The sequence below is a fragment of the Xyrauchen texanus genome, chromosome 11 (genome assembly GCF_025860055.1).
Source record: "Xyrauchen texanus isolate HMW12.3.18 chromosome 11, RBS_HiC_50CHRs, whole genome shotgun sequence".
In the NCBI taxonomy this organism is placed as follows: Eukaryota; Metazoa; Chordata; class Actinopteri; order Cypriniformes; family Catostomidae; genus Xyrauchen; species Xyrauchen texanus.
In genome coordinates, this window is record NC_068286.1 from 31868438 (window position 1) to 31892685 (window position 24248).

A 24248-nucleotide genomic window follows, 5' to 3' on the forward strand; every position below is an offset into this window, starting at 1 on the left:
GGATGTGACCCTGTGTGCCTTTGTTATGGTTATTTAGCACTAGAAAACACAGAGCAATACTGGTACTTACTGTATTTCTTCGTATTTGTATTGTGTTTACACTGGTGAATCAAGGCTTGAGATGGGATTAAAAAGCTTTTATATCAGCTCAACACTGTGTCTAGTAATACTGTATGTGTAGGCATTTTTGTGTAATGTATATCCTTGTTAATCTTACAAAGCCATACTAGCTTTATAGCATTTTACAGTTGTGCTAACAGGTGGTAATTAAAACCCACATGGTTATTTATTAAAAGATCTTTTGGAGCAGTAAGTGTGCAAGCTCTCTTTCTTGGATTTGAGACATTGTTTAGACTCAGTACCTTACAAACATCACTCTTGTGTGTGTGTGTTTGATATAACAGGTAATACCATGGTAGTTTAATGTGTACAATAGCATAGAACAGTTTAGTATAATGTTGTAACTGGCTGAAGTTTGCAAAAACAAACATCAAGTCTCCCAAAAGCACGTTGGAAAATGTGGTCTGCTGAAACCAAGGTTTAACTTTTTGGCCATAATTCCAAAATGTATGTTTGGCGCAAAAACAACACTGCACATCACCCAAAGAACACCATACCCACAGTAAAGCATGGTGGTGGCAGCATCATGCTTTGGGGCTGTTTTTCTTCAGCTGGAACTGGGGCCTTAGTCAGGGTGGAGGGAATTATGAACAGTTCCAAATACCAGGCAATTTTGGCACAAAACCTTCAGGCGTCCATTAGAAAGCTGAAGATGAAGAGGAAGTTCACCTTTCAGCATGACAACGACCCAAAGCACATATCCAAATCCACAAAAGCATGGCTTCACCAGAAGAAGATTAATGTTTTGGAATGGCCCAGCCAGAGCCCAGACCTGAATCCAATTGAACATCTGTTGGTTGATATGAAGAGGGCTGTGCACAGGAGATGTCCTTGCAATCTGACAGATTTGGAGCGCTTTTGCAAAGAAGAGTGGGCAAATATTGCCACGCCAAGATGTGCCATGCTAATAGACTCCTACCCAAAAAGACTGAGTGCTGTTCTAAAATCAAAAGACGCTTCAACAAAGTATTAGTTTAAGGGTGTGCACACTTATGCAACCAGGTTATTGTGAGTTTTTTTATTTTTCCCCCTCAAAGATTTCAGTTTGTTTTTCAATTGAATTGTTCACATTATAGGTCACATTAAAGGTGGAATAAGTTCTGACATGATTTATCTTTGTCTCATTATTTTACATCACAAGAACCTGGCATTTTAACAAGGGTGTGTAGACTTTGTACACTCACCTAAAGGATTATTAGGAACACCTGTTCAATTTCTCATTAATGCAATTATCTAATCAACCAATCACATGGCAGTTGCTTCAATGCATTTAGGGGTGTGGTCCTGGTCAAGACAATCTCCTGAACTCCAAACTGAATGTCAGAATGGGAAAGAAAGGTGATTTAAGCACTTTTGAGCGTGGCATGGTTGTTGGTGCCAGACGGGCCGGTCTGAGTATTTCACAATCTCCTCAGATACTGGGATTTTCACGCACAACCATTTCTAGGGTTTACAAAGAATGGTGTGAAAAGGGAAAAACATCCAGTATGCGGCAGTCCTGTGGGCGAAAATGCCTTGTTGATGCTAGAGGTCAGAGGAGAATGGGCCGACTGATTCAAGCTGATAGAAGAGCAACTTTGCCTGAAATAACCACTCGTTACAACCGAGTTATGCAGCAAAGCATTTGTGAAGCCACAACACGCACAACCTTGAGGCGGATGGGCTACAACAGCAGAAGACCCCACCGGTACCACTCATCTCCACTACAAATAGGAAAAAGAGGCTACAATTTGCAAAAGCTCACCAAAATTGGACAGTTGAAGACTGGAAAAATGTTGCCTGGTCTGATGAGTCTCGATTTCTGTTGAGACATTCAGACGGTAGAGTCAGAATTTGGCATAAACAGAATGAGAACATGGATCCATCATGCCTTGTTACCACTGTGCAGGCTGCTGGTGGTGGTGTAATGGTGTGGGGGATGTTTTCTTGGCACACTTTAGGCCCCTTAGTGCCAATTGGGCATCGTTTAAATGCCACGGCCTACCTGAGCATTGTTTCTGACCATGTCCATCCCTTTATGGCCACCATGTACCCATCCTCTGATGGCTACTTCCAGCAGGATAATGCACCATGTCACAAAGCTCGAATCATTTCAAATTGGTTTCTTGAACATGACAATGAGTTCACTGTACTAAAATGGCCCCCACAGTCACCAGATCTCAACCCAATAGAGCATCTTTGGGATGTGGTGGAACGGGAGCTTCGTGCCCTGGATGTGCATCCCACAAATCTCCATCAACTGCAAGATGCTATCCTATCAATATGGGCCAACATTTCTAAAGAATGCTTTCAGCACCTTGTTGAATCAATGCCACATAGAATAAAGGCAGTTCTGAAGGCGAAAGGGGGTCAAACACAGTATTAGTATGGTGTTCCTAATAATCCTTTAGGTGAGTGTATATCCACTGTACATATAAATGATGCAATCCAAAGTACATTTGAACAGCAGTGAAACATTTTCTTATTGTACTGAGAGTTTTTATAGTCAAAACAATTGAAAACATCTAGCAGTGCTGAAGAAGTAATCCAACGTATTTAGAATACGTAACTGACCTTGAGTAATCTAATGGAATACGTTACAAATTACATTTTACAGCATGTATTCTGTAATCTGTATTGGAATCACTGATCTATATTTTGGAATACATTTTTAAAATAACCATCCCAACCCTGCATATATTATGTATTTCTATGCTAATTAAAATGCATTTATTACACATTTGTCTATTGTGTACAATTGTAAATAATACGTCATCTTTAATATAAAATAAAATTACACAATTTTATTAAATTTCTATGGATGTGTTGCAAGTCACGTTTCATACTAATTGTTATTCAATCTACTTATTCTAAATCTATGCAAATAAAAATAATTTAGAAAATTCAAATATATTATATTCCTAAACTAAATAACGAAGTACATTTCTGTTTCAATTCAAGTTAAATCATTTTAAAGAAATATTTTAATAAGAATATTTTTCTAATAAAACACAAAAGAACCAAATACATTAAAAAATATATATATAAATTTAAATGTCTATTTCTATGCATGTCATGCAGCCCATGTTTCAGGCTATATGCCGTTCAGTCTACTTATTCTATTTCTATGCAAAATTACTAAAAGAAAGAAAAAAAAATATATATATATATATATATATATATATATATATATATATATATATATATATATATTACTATTTATATATACTATTTTTATGCTATAATTTAACTTCAAGATAAATATTTTTAATATGTTTTAACAGTATTGTAATACTTTTCCTAATAAAACACAACAGAATAAAATAAATTTCATCAGCCAGCAGATGTCCCTCATGGGCGAAGTAAACACTGAACATGTGACACTGTTTGAGCCTGTAGGATAAACTCAGTGTTTCTGTTTTTTCTAATAATCCATGACGAGACTCTCCTAAAGCAAACACCGTGATCAACACAATCACGCACAACAAACAAAAGTGGATAAGTGAAAATGGCGAGCGGCGAGGAGGCTGGCAGACAGCCCTCTGCGTGCTCTTCATCTGTGGGTCTCGAGGCCTGGTTCCCCGCTCCCGTCAGCGGGGAGGATGAGCCCGAGCTGCGGCGGCTGCGGGAGCGTCTGCGTGGATGGCTGTCGCAGTACGAGCCCGCGGTGATCTCGGCGCAGCGTTTGCTGGTGTGGGAGAGGCCGCTGCACAGCATCATCGCGGCGCTCTTGCTCAACACGGTGTTCTGGTGAGAGTCGCCTCGGGTTCAGCGAGAGTAAAGCCTGTTCACCTTTAAGTGACACTCTTAATCCCGATGTATAGTTAGTAATTATGTTAATCTGACGGTAGATAGTTCAGGTCGAAGTTCTCCAGCGTTGGTTTATGCCAGCAACGCTACACTTATTAAAAAGTAGTATGATATTACTATGTTTTTGGCCACTACAACGATGTAATTAATACGTGGTAGTCTTTCAACTACTTTGGAGTACCTTATAAATACCATATGAATATGTTAATCATACAGTACCATGGTATATTGCAAAGGATTCTATTACCATGTTTCTTTTTTACTTGGTACTCTGATAATGCCACTATGTCTATAATACAATTGTATTATTTGAAGTACCTTGGATTACATATAATATTGTATATTATGAATATGACAGTCATGCAGTCAGAGCTGTTGCAGGGAATTCTGGGCCCCCCGACTATATATTGCTCTGGGCCCCTTTCCTATTAATATAATTCAGTTTTGAATTTGTTGTGGGGCCCCCTGTTCCTTTGCGACCCTATAATCTTTACCACCTTTCACCCCACAAGCTACAGCCCTGCATGCAGTACCATGGTAGATATCAAAATACTAGTGTATTACTATGCTTTTAGAGAATTCCACAGAGCATGAATATAGTATTCTTTTACTAGGCTACCATGGTAAACTGTTTATTAAAATACTTTTTGGTGGGCTAATTTATATCAGTTAAAAAATATTATTGTTTAGAACATGGGAATGTTTGTTATTATAAGACTGTAGCCTTTATCAGTTCAAAATTATCTTATGTTATAAATAATATAGTTTAAGTTATAAATAATTAGGGGGGGTCTGTTTCCATTAATTATTATTTAAAGTAAAGTATTTTAATGTGTTTAGGCTACTGTTTATCATAGTAAATAATATAGTTTTGTTTTATAGAAACCAAAGTTGCATTGCTTTAATGAAGAGTCACCCATACACAATTAAAGGAATAGTTCACCCATAAAATAAATCATTTACTCACCCTTGTGCCATCCCAGATGTGTATGACTTTCTTTTTTCTGCAGAACACATTTTAAGTTTTTTGTAGAATATCTCTGCTCTCTGGGTCCATTCAGTTCAAAAAGCACATAATGGCAGCATAAAAGTAATCCATATGGCTCCAGTGGTTAATCCATGTCTTTATTTTTTAACGTAAATCTCCACTTTCACTTTCACATCATTCTTCTTTTGTTTTTGTCGATTCACATTATTTGTGCATATCGCCACCTGCTTGTCAATGGTGGAGATTTAAGTAGAAAAGGACTTCAATATGAATCTTCTTCTCACCCACACCTATCATATTGCTTCTGAAGACATAGATTTAATCACTGGAGTCGTATGGATTAGTTTTATGCTGCCTTTAAGTCCTTTTTGGAGCTTAAAAGTTCATTTGCATTGTATGGATCAATAGAGCTGAAATATTCTTCTAAAAATCTTCATTTGTGTTCTGCAGAAGAAAGTAAGTCCTACATATCTGTGCTGGCATAAGTGTTAGTAAATTATGAGGGAATTAAAATTTTTGGGTGTACCATTCTTTTAATGGTTGTGTTTCAGGCTCCTGTCGTCCACGCCTTTAAGACCATTGTTCCTCCTAAGTGTGTCTCTCATTGGACTGACTCTGCTGGAGAGGTGGAAAGACAAATTGCCTCAGATCACTGGTAATGCATGGACACTCTACTTAAATGAATAGTTCACACAAAATTACTATTTTTGTATACTCAGCGTTTGCCCCTTTATTTTCTACAGTGTGGCATCCTGAGGCAGCTGTGATTGAACGGTATGTATTTATGTGAATTATATGTCCCAACAGCACTAGTCCATAATGTCTGTCTGTTCTTCTACTGTAGAATACAGTACATTCTTACAAATTAATATTTGTTTGGGATGTGTAAATGCTTTCCATTGCCTATGTTGACAGAAAACTGTCTCAACTGTTTTCATTCATGTTAGAAATATAATCTGTAGTAGTAATACAGCTTAATCCTCCTATTGTTTTAAGGAACTGCACCCTCCTTTTGTACTTTGGGTAATTTTTGACCCGTAATTTGAGAAAATGTGTAATATTTTTAGGTCAGATTTGATTCATAGATATACAAAACATATTTAAAGCTGTGTAACATACAAAAAGTCCAAAGGTGGAAGGTCATAACTGGTTCTTCCCATATGGGTCAAATTTGACCTATTAAGACCATGGAAAGAAATGTTTATTTTAAGTTGTTAATTTTCAATTATAGATGAATTTTAATTTTTTATTTTGTTTGTTTTGTTGGTCTTGACAAAGTCACAGCGTTTGGTTCTAGTACCAAGGACTATTTGGTATTTGTAATGTATTCTTTACCTGTCCTGGATCAAAAATGACCGTTAGACAATGCAAACAATAGCAAAGGAATTATAACACTACTGGCCTTGGAGCACTTTCGGTATCATTACCGGATCCTTTAAATAAGGCTCTGAGTTAACATGTTTTCTAAAGAATATCAAACGTCTGAGTGTCTACATGAGAGGCGATGAAATTGTATTGTAGTTTAGATGTTCACAATTATTTCCTTAGTGGAAAGATTATAAATATTGAATTGCTCCTATTATAATCAATGAAACCGTTCAATGAATCTTCGGACAAGGTACGGACAACTTGTTTTGGATAAATTATGTTGTTACTGGAAAAATCAAGTTGTCTTAATTAAACATTACTTGTAATTTCAACTTTTGGACTCATATCATTTCCTTGAACTTATTTTTCTTAAAAATTCATAAACTTAAGATTTTAAGTGTTAATTACTCAAATGATTGAGGCTATTGGGAATACCCACAATGACATGAGCTTGAATTACTTCTGTTTGCTTGGCCAAAGATTTGACCAAAGAAGGGAATTTTAATAGTTGTTATTAAGAATTCATAGAGATTTGAGCTCTTTTGCAGTGTTATTTATGCTGTTTTGTTGAAAATAGTTGTTTCGTGTGAAGCCACCATTTTGGGTGATCTGCATCCCCTTTGGTCAAGCTCCTTGCAGATTTGCAACTGAATTAAAGGTATATATGCATTTCTGTGGGGAAATAAGTTTAATTAATGAATGACCTAGAATCAGTTATAATCTTTATTTAAGCTGTGTTATTGTATGACCTTCATTTCATACCATTAAATATAAATTAATTTGAAGCAACAAGATCTGGCCTGAAAATCTGAGGCGGGCCTGGGTAGCTCAAAAAGCAAAGACGCTGACTACCACACCTGGAGTTGAAAGTTCGAATCCATATTCCAGGGCGTGCTGAGTGTGTCATAACTCTAACAAGTATCCACTTTGCACAAAAACACATAAAATAACACTTAATTTTAACATTTTCTCTCTATCAAGTCCCATGCAAAACATGCTGGTAACTAGAAATCACCTGCCCAGTTTTAGAAAACCAAACAAATAAATATTAATGTTGTCCCAACACAAATCGATTAAAATAAACTTTTTCATTGAAACAACTATGTTAAATTAAGTTTACTTGGCTATACACATTTTTTGAGTAATATGAACAAGGGAAGATTCAGAAAATAATGGGAACAACAATAGGAATTTTTTTTTTTTTTATTTTGTTTGGAAAAAAACCCAATCACAATAGGTTAACCATAATACACTTACTTCTTGGTGATCTAATTGTGAAAAGGAATGTTTATCCTTTACAGAGAAACCATAACAGAGCAGCCGCATCTGCTAAGCATCGATGAGCTCAGCCAACATCTTGCAGAAAGTTATCTCACCTTCATCCTCTGTATCCAGGAAATGATTCAATACAAACTGCAGAATCATGGAAAGGTATGAGATCTGTTCTCGAACCAAAACCATTTAAAATGGGATACATTTTTTAGAAATGTTGGCTGTACTTTGATTCGCCTACAAAAGAGTACTGAGGTGGTACCATGGTACTGTGATGTATCAGATGGTAATACCATTTTACTTTGATATATGCCATGGTACTGAATTAATACCATATTCATAATCACTTATAATTTTGCTAATAAGTTTGAAATATAATAAGTTCAAAGACATTAAAACAAACGTTTGTCAAACAAACTGTCACATCGATAGTCAGATAAACTCAGATAAAAAATCTGGTAGATAGAGCGAAAGAGAAAGAAAAAAAAATTAAGCATATCAAAGCCCTTACATGGTTTTGTTTACATTCAAATTTTGACAGTTGGAGTTTGAATTAATGAACATTCCGTTTTACTCTTTCAAAATTTCTTCAATGTACGTAAGTCTATGGTGATTATTGATTGTCCGCTGTGTGAAAATCTTAAGTCTGATCAGTTAGAAAAGACATTGCCCGCTATTCCAGAACAGTCTGAAGGTCTGTGCAAAGTCTGGTGGATGTAGTTTGTAGGGATGTGCAAAACTACCCATTTTCATAATTGACTCGGTCGGTTGTTTGAACGACAAGTTGACTAGTCAGTGTTAAGGATAATAATGCATAATTAGGCTCCATTATGTTCGTGTGACCCAGGGGCGCCTGTAGGATTTAATCTGAGGGTACACAGAAATCTCCCAAGTAAACCTTAGAGAGAGGGGTTCTGGTGGCATTCTCACCCATGAGATGTGTTGTTGTAGCAAAAAAACACACCAAAGCATTCAATTCTGGTGACTTTGAGATAAGCATTTGTGTTATTTTCTCGAGTATGAGTAGCATTCATATAACTGTTGGCTAAAGCATTTCTTCCAGTAACCGTTCAAACAGATGCGTTTTTGTTTTTGCTAAAAAAATCCTGGAGAGGAAATAAGCTATAACCATCTGTGGCCCCGGGCTGTGGACCACCTTAAATTTGAAGGGCTGAAGTGGCAAGTACCAACGAGTGATCCAAGCCTTTGTATCCGTCATGCGGTGGACCCACTGAAGCGGGGCGTGATCTGAGTGGAGGATGAAGGTCCACACCAGCAAGTAGTAGCGGAGGGTTAGGACCGCTTACTTGATGGCAAGACACTCTTTCTCGATGGTGCTGTACTTGGACTCTCTCAAAGAGAGCTTACGACTAATGTACAGCAGGGGGCACCCCACCCCCTCTACCTCCTGTGAGATCATGGCCTCTAGCCCCCTCTCTGATGCATCCATCTGTAAAATAAAGGGGAGAGAGAAGTTAGGAGCATGTAAAAGCAGCCCGCCACAGAGTGCAGATTTCACTCTCGTGAAAGCCTGTTGGCACGCCTCTGTCCACTTGACCAGATCTGGTGCCCCCTTTTTAGTGAGATCAGTCAAGGGGCTGGTGACATAAAAAAAAATTTGGTAAAAACCTTCGAACCACTAGAGGGAGTCTGCGAACCACTAGAGGGAGTCTGCACACCACTAGAGGGAGTCTGTGTACCACTAGAGGGAGTCTGTGTACCACTAGAGGGAGTCTGCACACCACTTGAGGGAGTCTGTGTACCACTAGAGGGAGTCTGCGTACCACTAGAGGGAGTCTGCGTACCACTAGAGGGAGTCTGCGTACCACTAGAGGGAGTCTGCGTACCACTAGAGGGAGTCTAATTTAATAATACCGGTGTCTAATTTCAGTAAGCATGGGGAGAGCGGCATAAAAAGGCAGCAGCCACAGAGCTGAGAAATTGACACACGTCAGTCTAGTGTTGGCGCATAGAAGAATTGAGAAACTTTATAAAATTGATTGTAAACATTGCTGTGGCCATTAAAAGCCTTACCTGGAACGTCAAGTGCCCTGCTGAAAACTGTCACACTGGTGCCCGTGTGACAGTTTTCCCAAGAAGGACACGTGAAGCAGGGCACTTGAAATTAGACACCGGTGTTAGACATAATTTAGCGCAGGTGTAAGCGCCCTTACAGCTTTTCTCTCCCGGACGGGCGCTTGACCACGCCCCCGCTGCCACACACAGCTTGTAATAAAACATTTGCAGTAAACAGTAGCCTACCAAGAAAGTCATTGGTCACTATCTTCCTCGTCCTGTGCACTGAAACCACTGAAGTCATCTCCTTCGGTGTCGGAGTTGAATAGCCTCAGATTTAGTTGTCTTTTTGCACTGAGTCAATTCCTCATGCTGCTGTTTCCAACGTCTTATCATCGACTCATTAAGACCAAGCTCCCGTGCAGCAGCTCTATTTCCTTTTCAACAGCCAGATCAATCGCCTTCAACTTGAAAGCAGCATCATATGCGTTTCTCCATGTCTTTGCCATGGTGAGGGTGACAAAATTACTACCGTAATCAGAATGATGGGAAGTTTGAGCGCTTCGATTTAATCTAAACAGTAAACAAAAAAGTTGTTTTGACCTTAACCCGTTCGGCAATTTCATTGGTCTAATGAAAGCTTCACGCCGGCAAAAAACTGAGCACGTCACAGAATGTTTTTTTTTTTTTTTTTTTTATAAAATTTGAAAGCGGGAAAAATCCATATATTAGCCGCGTCATTGTATAAGCCGCGAGGTTCAAAGCGTGGAAAAAAGTTGCGGCTTATAGTCCGGAAATTACGGTATATCTTTTTTTTTTTGGAAGAAAAGAAGCATTTGACAAAATATATGCCCAGAAATTCTTGTTAATAATCTTTCTCCCTTTCTCCTCTTCAGTTCTGCATTATGATGTGTTCAGGATGTTTCATTTTGGCTGTGGTTGGACATTACATTCCTGGGATTATGATCTCCTACATTATATGTGAGAAATATTAACATTTCCCTGCTTGTGTTTGTTTATTTTCATATATGCGCACACACTGCTTTTTAGAGTAGTTATTTGAATTATGCAGCACACAATTTATCATGTCTGCACTTACGCCAAACTTTGTTTATATTGCACTGCTATATTAAATAAGCAAAATGGCTTGATTCATTTTTCATATTAACTCTTGAGAGATGTTCTCAGCGTGGCTGTTCGGATGGGTTAAACATTTTTTTTTAGGTATATATAGAAATACACAAAAAGACTATATATATATATATATATATATATATATATATATATATATACAGGTGAAACTCGAAAAATTAGAATATCGTGCAAAAGTTCATTAATTTGTAACCCGCACAAGAAGAGACAGTCACAATTTAAGTCAAAAACTGCGTTTTATTGCAGGCAGGCAAAAGTACAGAAAAAGGGCAAATCCAGTGAAGAGTCGTCAAAGGGAGCGTGAGGTCGAAAGCCGGGGAATCAAGAGGAAAATGACGAGACTAGTGGGAGCAAAAGACAGGGGAACAAGGGGAGCTGGCAAGCTAAGAGGTGAACGAGAGGAGGTCAAAACTAGACGAGACTAGCGGGGGGCAAAGACACGGGAAACTAAATACAATAACCAACCGGTGTGAAATGAATGTGCTGTGATATAAATAGGGGAACTAACGAGCGGTGCAGGTGTAACGAATAAAGGGGTGATTGAGACGAGTGCAGGTGTACATAATGTTCTGGCGATTGGGAGCGGGCATGTGAGCCCGAGGGGGGAGATAGTGTACGAGCATGTGAGCTCGTAGGAGCAAAAACGAGTGTGCAAGCTCGAGCGAGCAAAACGGGCGTGGAAGCCCGAGGGAGCAAAACGAGCGAGGAAGCTCGAGGGGGCGGAGCGAGGGAGCGGGGTTCGTGACAGTACTCCCCCCTCTATAACGGACGGCTCCTGACGGCCGCTTCGGTTGCGAGGCGCGACCTCTGGGAAGTGGTGCTGGACGATCCCAACAAACAAAAAACCCTGAACAGACAACCCACAAAACACACAAACAAAATTGAGGGCAGTCCAAGGGGCACAGAGGGAAATGGGACAGTCCATGGGGTCAATGGCCAGTTTCAAGGCAAGGTCAGGGGGAACATAGCGGACAGGCGGGTGGTCGGGAGATCTAGGGGGCAGCCATAGGGCAGAGACTGGGTCAGGGGGTCTGGAAGGCGACTGGAGGACAGGGACTGGGTCCGGGGGTCTGGAAGGTGACCACCGGACAGGAATAGGGTCCGGAGGCCAGGGAAGAGGCCACAGGACAGGAAGAGGGTCAGGAGGCCAGGGAAAAGGCCACAGGGCAGGAAGAGGGTCAGGAGGCCACCGGACAGGGTCAGGAGGACAGGGAAGAGGCCACAGGACAGGGAGAGTGTCAGGAGGCCACCGGACGGGGTCAGGGGCCCAGGGAAGAGCCGTGATAGGCGGAGCCGTGGAGGACTTGGGAGACGGAGCCGTGAGAGATTCGGCAGGCGGGGCACTGAGAGGCTGAGGAGGTGGCGCCATAGGGAGCCCAAGAGACAGGGCAGAGGGAGGTGGTGCCATAGGAGGCTCTAGAGGCGGAGGCCTGGATGGCTCAGGAGGTGGAGCCAATGACGGTGGCGCCGTGGGAGGCTCTAGCGAGGTAGGCCTGGAAGGCTCTGGAGGTGGAGCCAAGGGAGGTGGCGCCGTGGGAGGTCCCCGAGGCGATGACCTGGCAGGCTCTGTAGTCTCGGGGGGTAGAGCCGTAGGAGGCCCGAGAGGCGGAGCCATAGAAAGCGCTGGAGTCTTTGGGAGCAGAGCCGTGAGGGGCTCGGGAGGTGGAGCCGTGGGAGGCTCTGGAGGGGGAGCCGTAGGAGGCTCGGGAGGCGGAGCCGTAGGAGGCTCGAGAGGCGGAGCCCTTGGAAGCTCTGGAGTCTCTGGGAGTAGAGCCGTGGGAGGCTCGGGGAAAAAGGTCGTGGAAGACTCGAGAGGCTCTAGAGGTGGGGCCTTGGAAGGCTCGAGAGGCTCGAGGGGGGGAGCCATGAAAGACTCGAGAGACGGAGCCCCGAGAGGCCGGAGGGGAGGAGGAGCCCTGAGAGACTCGAGGGACGGAGGAGCCCTGAAAGACTCGAGAGGAGAAGCCCTGAGAGGCTTGGAAGGAGGTGGAGCCCTGAAAGACTCGAGAGGAGAAGCCCTGAGAGGCTTGAGGGGAGGAGGAGCCCTGAGAGACTCGAGAGGGGAAGCCCTGAGAGGCTTGAGAGGGGGAGGAGCCCTGAGAGACTCGAGAGGGGAAGCCCTGAGAGGCTCGAGGGGAGGAGGAGCCCTGAAAGACTCGAGAGGGGAAGCCCTGAGAGGCTTGAGGGGGGGAGGAGCCCTGAGAGACTCGAGAGGCGAAGCCGTGAGAGGCTTGAGGGGTGGAGCCCTGAAAGACTCGAGAGGAGAAGCCCTGAGAGGCTTGGGAGGGGGAGCCCTGAAAGACTCGAGAGGAGAAGCCCTGAGAGGCTTGGAAGGAGGGGGAGCCCTGAGGGGCTCGAGGGGTAGAGCTCTGGGAGGCTCGAGAGACTTGAAAGGCAGAGCCCTGGGGGGCTTGGGAGGTAGAGCTCTGGGAGGCTCGAGAAACGGAGCCCTGGGAGGCTCGAGAGGAGGAGCCATAATAAATGGTATTACTGTGCTTGATTGGCCAGCAAACTCGCCTGACCTGAACCCCATAGAGAATCTATGGGGCATTGCCAAGAGAAAGATGAGAGACATGAGACCAAACAATGCAGAAGAGCTGAAGGCCGCTATTGAAGCATCTTGGTCTTCCATAACACCTCAGCAGTGCCACAGGCTGATAGCATCCATGCCACGCCGCATTGAGGCAGTAATTAATGCAAAAGGGGCCCGAACCAAGTACTGAGTACATATGCATGATTATACTTTTCAGAGGGCCGACATTTCTGTATTTAAAATCCTTTTTTTAATTGATTTCATGTAATATTCTAATTTTCTGAGATTCTGAATTTGGGGTTTTCATAAGCTGTAAGCCATAATCATCAAAATTATATCAAATAAAGGCTTGAAATATCTTACTTTGCTTGTAATGAGTCTATATAATATATTAGTTTCACCTTTTAAGTTGAATTACTGAAATTAATGAACTTTTGCACGATATTCTAATTTTTCGAGTTTCACCTGTATATATATATATATATATATATATATATATATATATATATATATATATATATGTCTATATATATATATGTGTATATCTATATATACCTATATTTTCTTTATTTATTTATTTTGTAATTTTTATTATCTTATTGCTGTATTGTTTGTGCATTGGAAGCTTCTGTCACCAAGAAATAAAGCTCATTCTGATTCTGAATGATACTCAGGTCTGCATACCACAACAACTCAAACAATTGTAGGAAAGTGTGAAAGTAGTAACCGTTTCTATTCACATCTTAATGTTTGGGGATCCTTGATGTAGTGATTCTCTTGGTGGCTAGAAGTGAATAGTGTTTTTCTCTGGTGCTGTGTTCAGTATTGAGTGTGTTGCTGTGGCCGTTGGTGGTTTATCATGAGCTGATCCAGAAAATGTACACCGGACTAGAGCCCATTCTGATGAAACTGGACTACAGCATGAAGGGAGACACACAGCGTCGAAAATATGACAAGAAAAGTGAGCGGGATTGATTTTATTTTATTACTGGTCGATCAAAGTTCAATAAATTAAGTGTAATCCTTTTCGGTCTTCTGATCTGTTAACCAATATAAAATTCAGTAGATTATTCAGTTTTCTTTGTTGTTTTTAAACAACTAAACTAGCTGTACTGTAAAATTTTCAGATAAAATGTCAGTTTATATGAAAACTAAGAAAAGCATCTACCCAAACATGGTTTAGCCAAAGAATTCACCTATATTGCCACCTACTGTATACAATTTTCACTCAGTTTTATTTAATGGCCAATAGGGGTGTGAGAATTCACTCTGACAACGATTAGATTCGATTACAGTTCTCTACCCAATGATTACAATTCATCGCGATGCATCGTGAAATTTGAAACCAGTAATTAGATATTGAATGTCATGTGCTGTCAGATACAATCCAGGTTTTATGATTCCAACTTATGTTGATCAAATGGATGTAAACAGTTTTGAATAATGACACAAGCCGAACTTGTGTCCATCCGTCCATCCGTCCGTCCATCCGATCCCATTTAGGTTCACGGGTCAAACTTTGCTGCATACAAATTTCAAAGTGCAGTTTAATTTCCTATAATCTTGCGTGCTCCGCTCCGTGTCTGCTGCAAGAAGGTTAGTGTAAAATGAGACGGACACATTGGGTATTAATATATAATGATAATTGATTCTTACATTTCGTAATTGATGCGTCAAAATGTCTTTGATAGATCAATGCAATACATTTTTCCACTACTAATGGCCAGTTACCAATATGATGGACAATGCTATCTATTATGTCCGATATGTTTTGCCAGTGTTACAAAAAATATCATCAAGCATTGAAATGATTTATTAAAATAATTATAATGCACAGGATAATATTCACATATGATCTGTTTCCAATAAATATTGGTTGATACCAAGAAGGTCACCAATACTGTATAATATATCCTGCTTCCCTACTGCTAGTGTCACAGTTATGGGGTCTTTGCACAGAAGTTTTTTACTCTGTCATTTCCTGTCAGACGATGCTCAGGAAAAGTGTGTGTGTGTGCATACAGAGCTGAAGAAGGAGCAGGAGGAGGGTGATGAGCTGAGAGCAGAGACGGAGAGTGAGAGTGAGGAGGAGTTGTCCTGTTTCGCCCCCACTGTGAGTAGTTTTTTAACGACATTAAATGCAATTGGGCTTTCTGTCATGGATGTTTCTGAATTATTAGCTTGCCTTAAAATACCATTCTTGGTCTGGTCTTTGGTTAATGACTGTAATTCTGGCCTCTGATTTGTTCTTTTCTTGGAGCAGGTTGATGTGAAGACTACGGCTCTGGCGATGGCCATCACAGACTCTGAGCTCTCTGATGAAGAGGCATCTATACTGGAGAGTGGAGGATTCTCAGTGTCTAGAGCCACCACACCACAGCTCACTGACGTTTTTGAAGGTACATCAAATCCTAAACCGCACTTTATTTGTTGTATGTTTTGAATACATTTTTATACTTTATATGTAAAATTTTCATTGTAAAATATAATTCAAACCACGCTTGCACAAATTCAGATTTCTGTGAAAATTGTTAGTTAAAAAAATTCGAATTTGTACAAATAATTCACCAAAAAATTAATTATGTAATTTTGAATTTCTGCCTAAATTATTCATCAAACCTCGCTTGCAAACATGAAACTTTCTGGGAAAATCATTACAAATATTCTTATGAATTCAAATAAGAGTAAATTATTCACAGATCCATTCTTATCTAAAATAAAATGTAATAAATTATTTGTTAAACATTCGTACAAATTCAAATTAGTGCTGTCATTTTCACGTAAATTTGAACGTTTGTAAAAAATTACTCATTAAACTATGCTTGCACAAATTCAAACTTCTGTGTAAAATTTCATACAAATTCATAGTTGTTCAAATCATTCACAGATCCATCTCACGTAAATGTAATTAATCAAACCATGCTTGTATAAATATTTACATTTTTGTAAATGGTTCTTAATAATTTCTTGCAAATTCAGATTAGTGCATTATTCACAGATCCATTCAAATATTTTTTGTAAATTATTCATCAAACCATGTTATCACAAATTCGAATTTGTATGTAATTCATTTGTAAGACATTTCTACAAATTCAAATGAATACAAATCAAAAACAAAACAATTCTTGTGTAAATTTGAATAACAGTGAAAATGATTCATCAAACCATGCTTACATAAATTCAAATTTATGTGTACATAGTTTAATTCACAAAACATTGTTGCATTTATTTCAGTGTGACAATTTGCGAGAGAATGGTTTGAATTTTTTTTTATGCTAATTTGTCATGATTGAGGCTCAATATAAATGAAATCTGTTCAAAAACACAGCTTAACTTTTTTTTACTCCCTTTCTTTAACAGACTTGGATCAGCAAAGTGTGCACAGCGAACCCGAGGAGTCATTCAGTAGGGACCTAGCTGAGTTTCCGTCGGTGGATGAGCTGCCGTCTATCGAACCGGGTCTGTTCCATTTCCCTCAGGGCATTCTAGGGTCTGACCAGACAGGTACACTGGAAGAACCCCAGTCCCCTGCCAGCCTCCTCATCCAACACTTAGCATCTCCACTCCACTTTGTCAACACACACTTCAATGGAAACGGACAAGCAACTAGGGCAGTCCAAAGTGTTCTCGGTTCTGAGAACAAAGGAAGGGGATTGGCTGAGGGCATCTCGAGACCTGCAAGGTCACTGGAAACACTTAGCGAGGAGATAGTGAGCACAGCCATCTCTACTGTAGTACAGAACACTCTCTCAGCCCTATTGCGGTCCACAGAAGCCAGCGAGGGGTCCTCCGTGGCTTCTTTTCTTCCCACCGAGATGCCTCCATGCCCAATGGAATTGACCCTTGAGTCGCCATCCACCCAGGAAGCCGGCTTAGAGGAAGAGGAAGTTGACATCACCAAAGCAAGCACAGAAGAGCAGCTCGATGTCACACTCGTACCTGCAGAAGAAGAGGACTTTGAACTTCTGGACCAAAGTGAACTGGAACAGATGGATGAAGGGCTGGGCCTTGGAGTTGATGGACAGGAAGTGGGTGGGACCTCAGCAGACACTCCCACAAGCAGTGAGCAGCATGCAAATCAACAGGATTCCTAGCTTCTCACCATTGAAATTGTTATTTTTATTTGTTGTCAATGTTGATACCATATACTGACACACATGCCGTGTGAAAGGGAACGTTTATGGTCAACTATGCCTTTATTTTGTTTTCAAGATTGAGATCACTGTGATTGGCAATACTCTAAAGAAACAATAAGATGTGCTGCAGCAGTCAAAGACGCCCGTTTAGAACATGATTACATCTGAAAACATTGGAAACACTGTGTAGATGTGCACAAAAACTCATTTGAACAGCCCCTGCAATTTCCTAATTTGAATAGTCAAATTAGCATATTGGCTTATGTGCTACCAGAACTCTATGATGAGTTTGATGTTAACACCAACTAAAATTAACAAGTTTTACAGCATTTATTAATCTTTGTCATCTTTCCTCCATTAATTAAAATAATAATGCATGTTAATATAAGGTGTATAAGTTGTAACATTAGTTAATGCATTAAAAACGAACAAAAAAACAATAATATTTATAAATGAACATTATCTTGGTAATTACTTAATACCGTCCTGTTCTACATCTGACTGCGCCACAGAATTCTGGTAGCTCCGTAATTGGCCAAAATGCTAAATTCGACTATTGTGATAACCTCTTTCACTGTGGAACAAGGAAGCTTGAACTTTGACCTGGTTTGCTCTAAGCCAAGATAGAACTATCTGAATTTGAGAGATTTACATTTCTGAATTTGTTCTTAATCTGACAATTTGAACCTGTAATTTTATAATCTGAATATTTACAGCTAAAAAAATTCCAAAACAAGACAAATCTGCCGTTCAAAAAAAAAAGATTTATTAATTACGAAATTTATACAAAAATCTTTTTTATTTTTTAAAAAAAATTTTTTTAAAAAATCGCAGAGGGTGGTTTGCTGGTCTTAACTTGCAGGTTGGTCTAGTTTGATGGTCTTAGAGGGGTTTTGGGCATTTCTCAGATGGTCAGATTGGGAAAACTAATACCAGCAAACCACTGTAGGCTGATTAAAGCTGTTTTTCAATATATTGTATAATATAAACAAATAAAAAGATGGCATTATTTATTAAAATAGGTAAGTGAAGAGTGAAAAATAATTTACTATGCAATACTTAATGCATAGATAATGAAGTTGCAAGACTTCTGTTATTGGATTTTGATGGCCAAACCTGGAGGAATTGGAAACAATATTTTAAAAGAGATTTAAAAAAAAGTTACTTTAAAAGCAATTAATTGTAAATCAATTTCTGAAAATAATTTTGACATAATGAATATTGGACTGTGCAATTTAGCTACCTAAATATATTGGCATTTGGGAAAATAATCTTTAAAGGTGCAGTATGTAAGATTCAGAAACCCTGTGTGTTATAAATCAGTGTTAGCAGGCAAGATTATTTTAGCTAAAATTACACAGATCAATCCTAATGGCACTAGATTTCACATGCTTTGCAGTTATGTAAGCTTACCTGTCCAATAAGAAGAACGCCAGTTCAGGGTCTGTTTTGATCCCCAAAACCAAACGAAGGTCCCTCCAGGAATCAAATGCCCTGCCGATGTTCACTCAAGTTTTCGCTCGACCACGATCATGTTCCTGCTTAGCCAGATGGGATTCAGTAGATAAATGTTCTTTGTTTAGTTTTTTTGGCTCACTCAGAGTTTGTGTAGGAGTCGGTGTTGTGCTGGGAGCCAGACATTTGCTGATTCCATCTCTAAGATAACGTTACAAAGTGTTACAGTTTGTTGTCGCTGTTGAATAGCAGAAGAGAAGCGATTACTCTCTGAGGCAAGGCTCTTGGGAGCGCACATAAATTTCACATCCTTTGGATTTTCCCGGCAAAAGCGACCCGCTCCCTTCGAATGAAAATCAGTCTACAGGCTTTAAAAGGCAACCTAGGAAGTCCGGGAAGGGCTCATTTTTAAGTTGCATTACAAGCCATTCACACATTGGCCAAAAGAAAATGGATATTACATGAAATTGTTACATATTGCACCTTTATGGTACTTGTTTAATTTCCGCTCAAAGTGAATATGTAATAGAAGCACACCTGTTAAGCCCAAAGAAAATGTTCCTGATTCATAGTGCTTGCATTTATATTTATTTATTTTTTTGTCACATGTCAATTAGAAGAATTAGCAATCTAACCCTAAACTTCATATGTTCAAATTCAGGTAAATGGATGCACTTTTGATCTAATGTTGTACGCACATGCTCAAAATTTGCAGGACCTTTGGTTTTTTATAGCCATGCTAAATAAAATCACATTATGTGGTCATAGATTGCCTGAAATAGTTTTAAATGATGAACTAAACGATCACTCTGCATCTACTGTAAGTTTGAGAGGATTTTGTGCATGGGCTTGACTGAATTATTTTCCCATTTTTAAATTGAAGTGAAGTGAGAACTTGTTAGAGGGATCCTTGCAATCCTATGTGATAGATTGAGCCTTATTTGTAAGATGTACACAATATGTAAACAACTTGAGGTGTTTCTAGAATTTATCATGTCATGTGAAAAGAGGACATATTTTGGATTGTAATATTTAATATTGATGTGTCATGTCAATTTCAAAGTTCTTCGTGACTACTTGTGTGGCACTGAATGAATATAATAGGATTTTATTATATTTAATATTTAATTTTATTTTAAAATAGAAGTTAGCAGGTGCACATTCCTTCAAAGTCAAAAGTTGAAATGAGCTCTTACGGTGTCCTAACCTAGCATGACACAATAAAGCAATAAAATATGTTCTTTGTTTATCTGGCTTTTCTGTTCTAACCAGCTCCGATAAGTGACGAGACATTTTTTTTTTAGCTCATTTGGTTTCTATTTCTGCTGCATGGTGCTCCACAAGTGTATATTCAACATAAAATATGTTCTGATTGGCTGTGATTGTGTTGCATTTTGTTGCGTTTTCAGTGTGGGCAAGTTGCTTGCCTTCACAAAACACCTGTTTAGGACACAGTTTCAAAGAATGTTTTTTTTATTTTTTCTACATTTGCATTTTGCCCCTTCTGTAGATATACCCACAAACTTAAACATCTGATCTAGATGGCAGAGAAGTGTGTTTTAAAATATTTACGGAGAGATTGTTTGTGTTATAGTGATTGTTTTTTGCGCATGATTTTACTGCTTTAAAATCTATAAAAAGCACTTCGAGCATTTAACTATGAAAATGTATTGTTGAATGTGGTTTTGTTTACTCTGATTTGTATCTCCATGCATCTCTAATATACACTTATATGCTGGTTTCCAAATGTTTTATGTTCATTCGAAAGTGGACCATTCTTGGTGGGCTGAAATGAATCGGTCCTAGGAATAGCAAGGCCTTTTGCACATACCCACAAGTTCATGAGACCATAGGTTTTCCCATTTGTCATTATATGATTAAAAAGTATGTGTACAAGTTTTGACCTTTTGTGAACTTGCATGGTTGTGGACTTTACTTCCGTCTACTGTACTTTTTAAGAGCATCTACACATGACTGAAAACTCCAATGGAGCATTTTGATGGATAGGAATGTGCAAGCAACATTTTGAGGGTCTGAAAATTGGTCAGTTGTAGCAGTTGAAATGTTCTCAATTTTTTGGTCCCAGTTACAGAGGGTCACTTTCTCAAATCATTTCCTTTCTAAAAGTTTTTCCTCTAAATCCTTCCAGTGCATTTTCCCAATTGACATCAAAGGATTTGCAGCATAATTGAATGCAGCGAAAACTCTGTGTAGGCTAGTGTTGGGTTATTTGAGTCCGGATTTAGACTTGAGTACGGCCTAGAGTCCAACTACTACCATAATGTATAGTTGCGCCCCTGAAAACAATAGTTGTGAAGGATAAAATAAGCTTAAAATATTGATATAACACCTTAGTGTTAAGTTTACAGTTGAAATTTGAATTCAGATTCATAAAAAGATTCACCTTCCGGTCTCAAACTCGGCTGTTACGGACTTGGTCTAAGACCAAATCGGCCCCCTTTGGACTCGGACTTGACTCAAACTTAATTGGTTGGACTGTAAGTGCATCTACACTAGTGTTGGGTTTGAGTTCAAATCAAGTTGTAAAAAACCCTTAGTTATACTTGTAAGTGTATTGTCACTAAATAATTTCTTGATTTGTTGGTCTTGATTTGAAGCCAACACAAGGGCAGCTGACAGTCCGTGCGACATTGACAATGTCCCAAGTATCGCAGTTGATATGTGTTATGTCCCCTTTTTTTTTTTTTTTTTTTTTGTGTATTTGTATTTTGTGTTGCAGATTGGTGGTGAATGGAGTAATTTGGCTTATCAATATTGATGGGATACACCTGGCCAGTGAATGCTGCATGGCATTTAAGCAGCTCTAACCCAGTCTTCACTCTCTCCTTGTCCCCGCTTAGACGTGTTATTTTTGGTTTCTGTTGTTTTTTGTTATAAACAACAGAATAACGTTCCTCTAATATCTGTGTTTTTTAACATTTAACCCACGTGAGGTCTCCCTCTTTGTCACGGCTCATGAGCCGGTCGTGACAAATGGGTGCTTGTCCAGGATTTGAACTTGGCAAAGTTGGCGAGTTTGCCAAGGCGACAGTAACTACCTTGGTAAGGTGGACAGGCAGGGCTGTGTGCATAGTATGTGTTAAGGTACAGTCCATTGATCGGTTTCCTTCTACAACAAAAAAAGGAGTTAATGCGTTTCCTTGGCCTAGTTGGTTACCATAATAACTTTTGTAAAAACTTCTCTACTGTTGTAGCCCCTTTGACTGTCTTGCTCAAGGCTAAGATGGAGTTCATTTGGACGTCTTATCTGACAGCAAGCTTTTGATGAGGTTGAATTACTTCTCAAACTATTCACTGGACATGCGTCACGTTAAGGGTGTTTTTTTTGTTTTTTCTCCCCTTTTCTCAATTCGGATTGCCCAATTCCCAATGTGCTATGAGTCCTCATGGTGGCAGAGGATGAATCCCATTTGCCTCCGCATCTGAGATCGTCAATCCACACATCATATTACGTGGCTTGTTGAGTATGTTACCGTGGAGACCTAGCACATGTGGAGGCTTCACGCGATTCTCTATAGCATCCATGCACAATTCACCACATGCCCCACCGACAGCGAGAACCACATTATAGCGACCACGAGGAGGTTATCCCTACGTGACTCTACCCAGCCCAGCAATCAGGCCAATTGCTTGCTTAGGAAGCCTGACTGGAGTCATTCAGCATGCCCTGGATTCGAACTTGTGACTCCAGGTATGGTAGTCAGTGTCTTTACTTGCTGAGCTACCCAAGCCCCCTGCTGCTGATTCATTCTATTCTCAACCCTACACTTTGGTTTTCTTAATTTGCTTCCACAGGGCCCGTGGTTGCTGAGGACTGGAGTCGTGGGGAGGACTGAGTGGTGGGATGATGCAGGGTGTTGTATATTTATTTTTCTTTTATTTATTGTTAGTTTTTTTTATAGGGGAGGGTGTCAGTGCCCCTTTTAGGCCGTATTGGTTTTTCTTTCTGTATTGAAGATTGATGGTGAATTAAGTCGTTTGGCTCATCACCCTTACAAAAATTGAGGGTTCGCTGCAAATTTGGTTTAAATTGGGTTTAGGGTTGGGGTTTAGGTTAGGGCATGAGTCAGCAACCTTTTTGACATGGGGTGCCATTTCTTATTTTCCTGGTCAATGGCTGTGCCAAAAACACACGCATGTAAGTGTGATTTTTCGATGTTCCACTTGTGAAAACTTTTCTATTTTGCATTTTTTCTAGTTTAATATTTTATTTTTCATTACAAATGATATTATCAGCATATATTTTGTGTGATTTTTTTTTTCAAAACCCGATGATTATGATATAATTCATGTGAATTTTCACTGGGCATCTTGTGAAAGTGCTTTTTATATTTTGTCATACATTTTTAAAAATCAGCAGAGGGGTAATCACTAGCATGCAAGCAACGGCGAGCTGGCAACAGAACCAAAGGCAGATGGTCATGCTGCTTCTAGTCAGAGGTGGCTGTAATCTCACTAAGGTGGGAAGAGGAGTCTCAGAGAATGGAAACATTACATTTTGTCTGGCATTAACTGAAAATCTTAAGTCTTCTACACTGGCCTTATAGCTGAGATGGTGATGTAAACCTGCTACGATACTTGATGCTTTTGGTGAAGGTGCTACAATTAATGTGATTAGCTTTTGTTAAAATGTATAGAGTTTATACCATAGTCAATATCGCAGTGTTCTCCTTCCTCACCAAACCCAAACAGAATTCTCCTATTCTAATCTATCTGTTGAGTGGCTTTTTGACAAGTACTTAATTTCATCACTATATAGTAGTCTTATATCTAGCATAAATACTTAGAGGTGCTTGCTTATGCATCTTATTTGTGCTAGGGACATGAATGATACCATTGTGCAGATTACTGAGGAGACAAGTGCTATTACTTTTACTGAATTAATCTCCGTTAATGCAGATAGGTCTTCAAATCCGAACCTCAATGAATACCATTAAAATATTTAATGAGGACAAGATTTTTCTACTCCTAATTTAAACGTTGTTTATTTAGTGACAAAATAAAAACTCTTCCATCTGAAATTACCACTTTCAGAATTTTCATAAAGAGTTTCTTAAATTTGTAATCCTAACAACAAATTATACATTAATATATGTCAATATAAAACACAGTGATAAACATGACCGTTTTATAGGCTAACTGCTAGTCATTGAACTTGTCATTTACAGGACACACTAAGATTGTGCTTAGGTAACCAAAATATAGTCATATTTTACATGGAAGAAAAAAAAACAATTTAAGTCCACAAAGCTGTAAAAATATAATTTGTATTAAAATAATTTTATGTAATTTTGATGGATTCATGTATCTTCATCTTCCTGCATTATTCTGGCTGCAGTGTATCTCTTCTGTTATGCAACTGATATATATATATATATATATATATATATATATATAT

The 24248-nt window shown here is 39.3% G+C and overlaps 1 protein-coding gene across 1 annotated transcript; it reads left to right on the plus strand.

The window, feature by feature from the left end:
• Positions 1–3543: 3543 nt before the first annotated feature.
• LOC127651219 (reticulophagy regulator 2-like) lies at positions 3544–20067 on the plus strand. Its single transcript, XM_052136953.1, has 9 exons — positions 3544–3849; positions 5449–5552; positions 5641–5671; positions 7567–7696; positions 10450–10534; positions 14062–14199; positions 15263–15351; positions 15502–15637; positions 16599–20067. Exons 1-9 carry the CDS (start codon positions 3608–3610, stop codon positions 17330–17332), a joined length of 1689 nt encoding a protein of 562 aa, XP_051992913.1. The 5' UTR covers positions 3544–3607; the 3' UTR covers positions 17333–20067.
• Positions 20068–24248: the final 4181 nt, after the last annotated feature.

Coding starts and splice junctions, on each gene's coding strand:
- LOC127651219 (XM_052136953.1), top strand. CDS start 3,608: ATGGCGAGCGGCGAGGAGGCTGGCAGACAGCCCTCTGCGTGCTCTTCA. Junction 7,697..10,449: donor AACTGCAGAATCATGGAAAG/GTATGAGATCTG, acceptor TCTCCTCTTCAG/TTCTGCATTATGATGTGTTC. Junction 15,638..16,598: donor GCTCACTGACGTTTTTGAAG/GTACATCAAATC, acceptor TTTCTTTAACAG/ACTTGGATCAGCAAAGTGTG.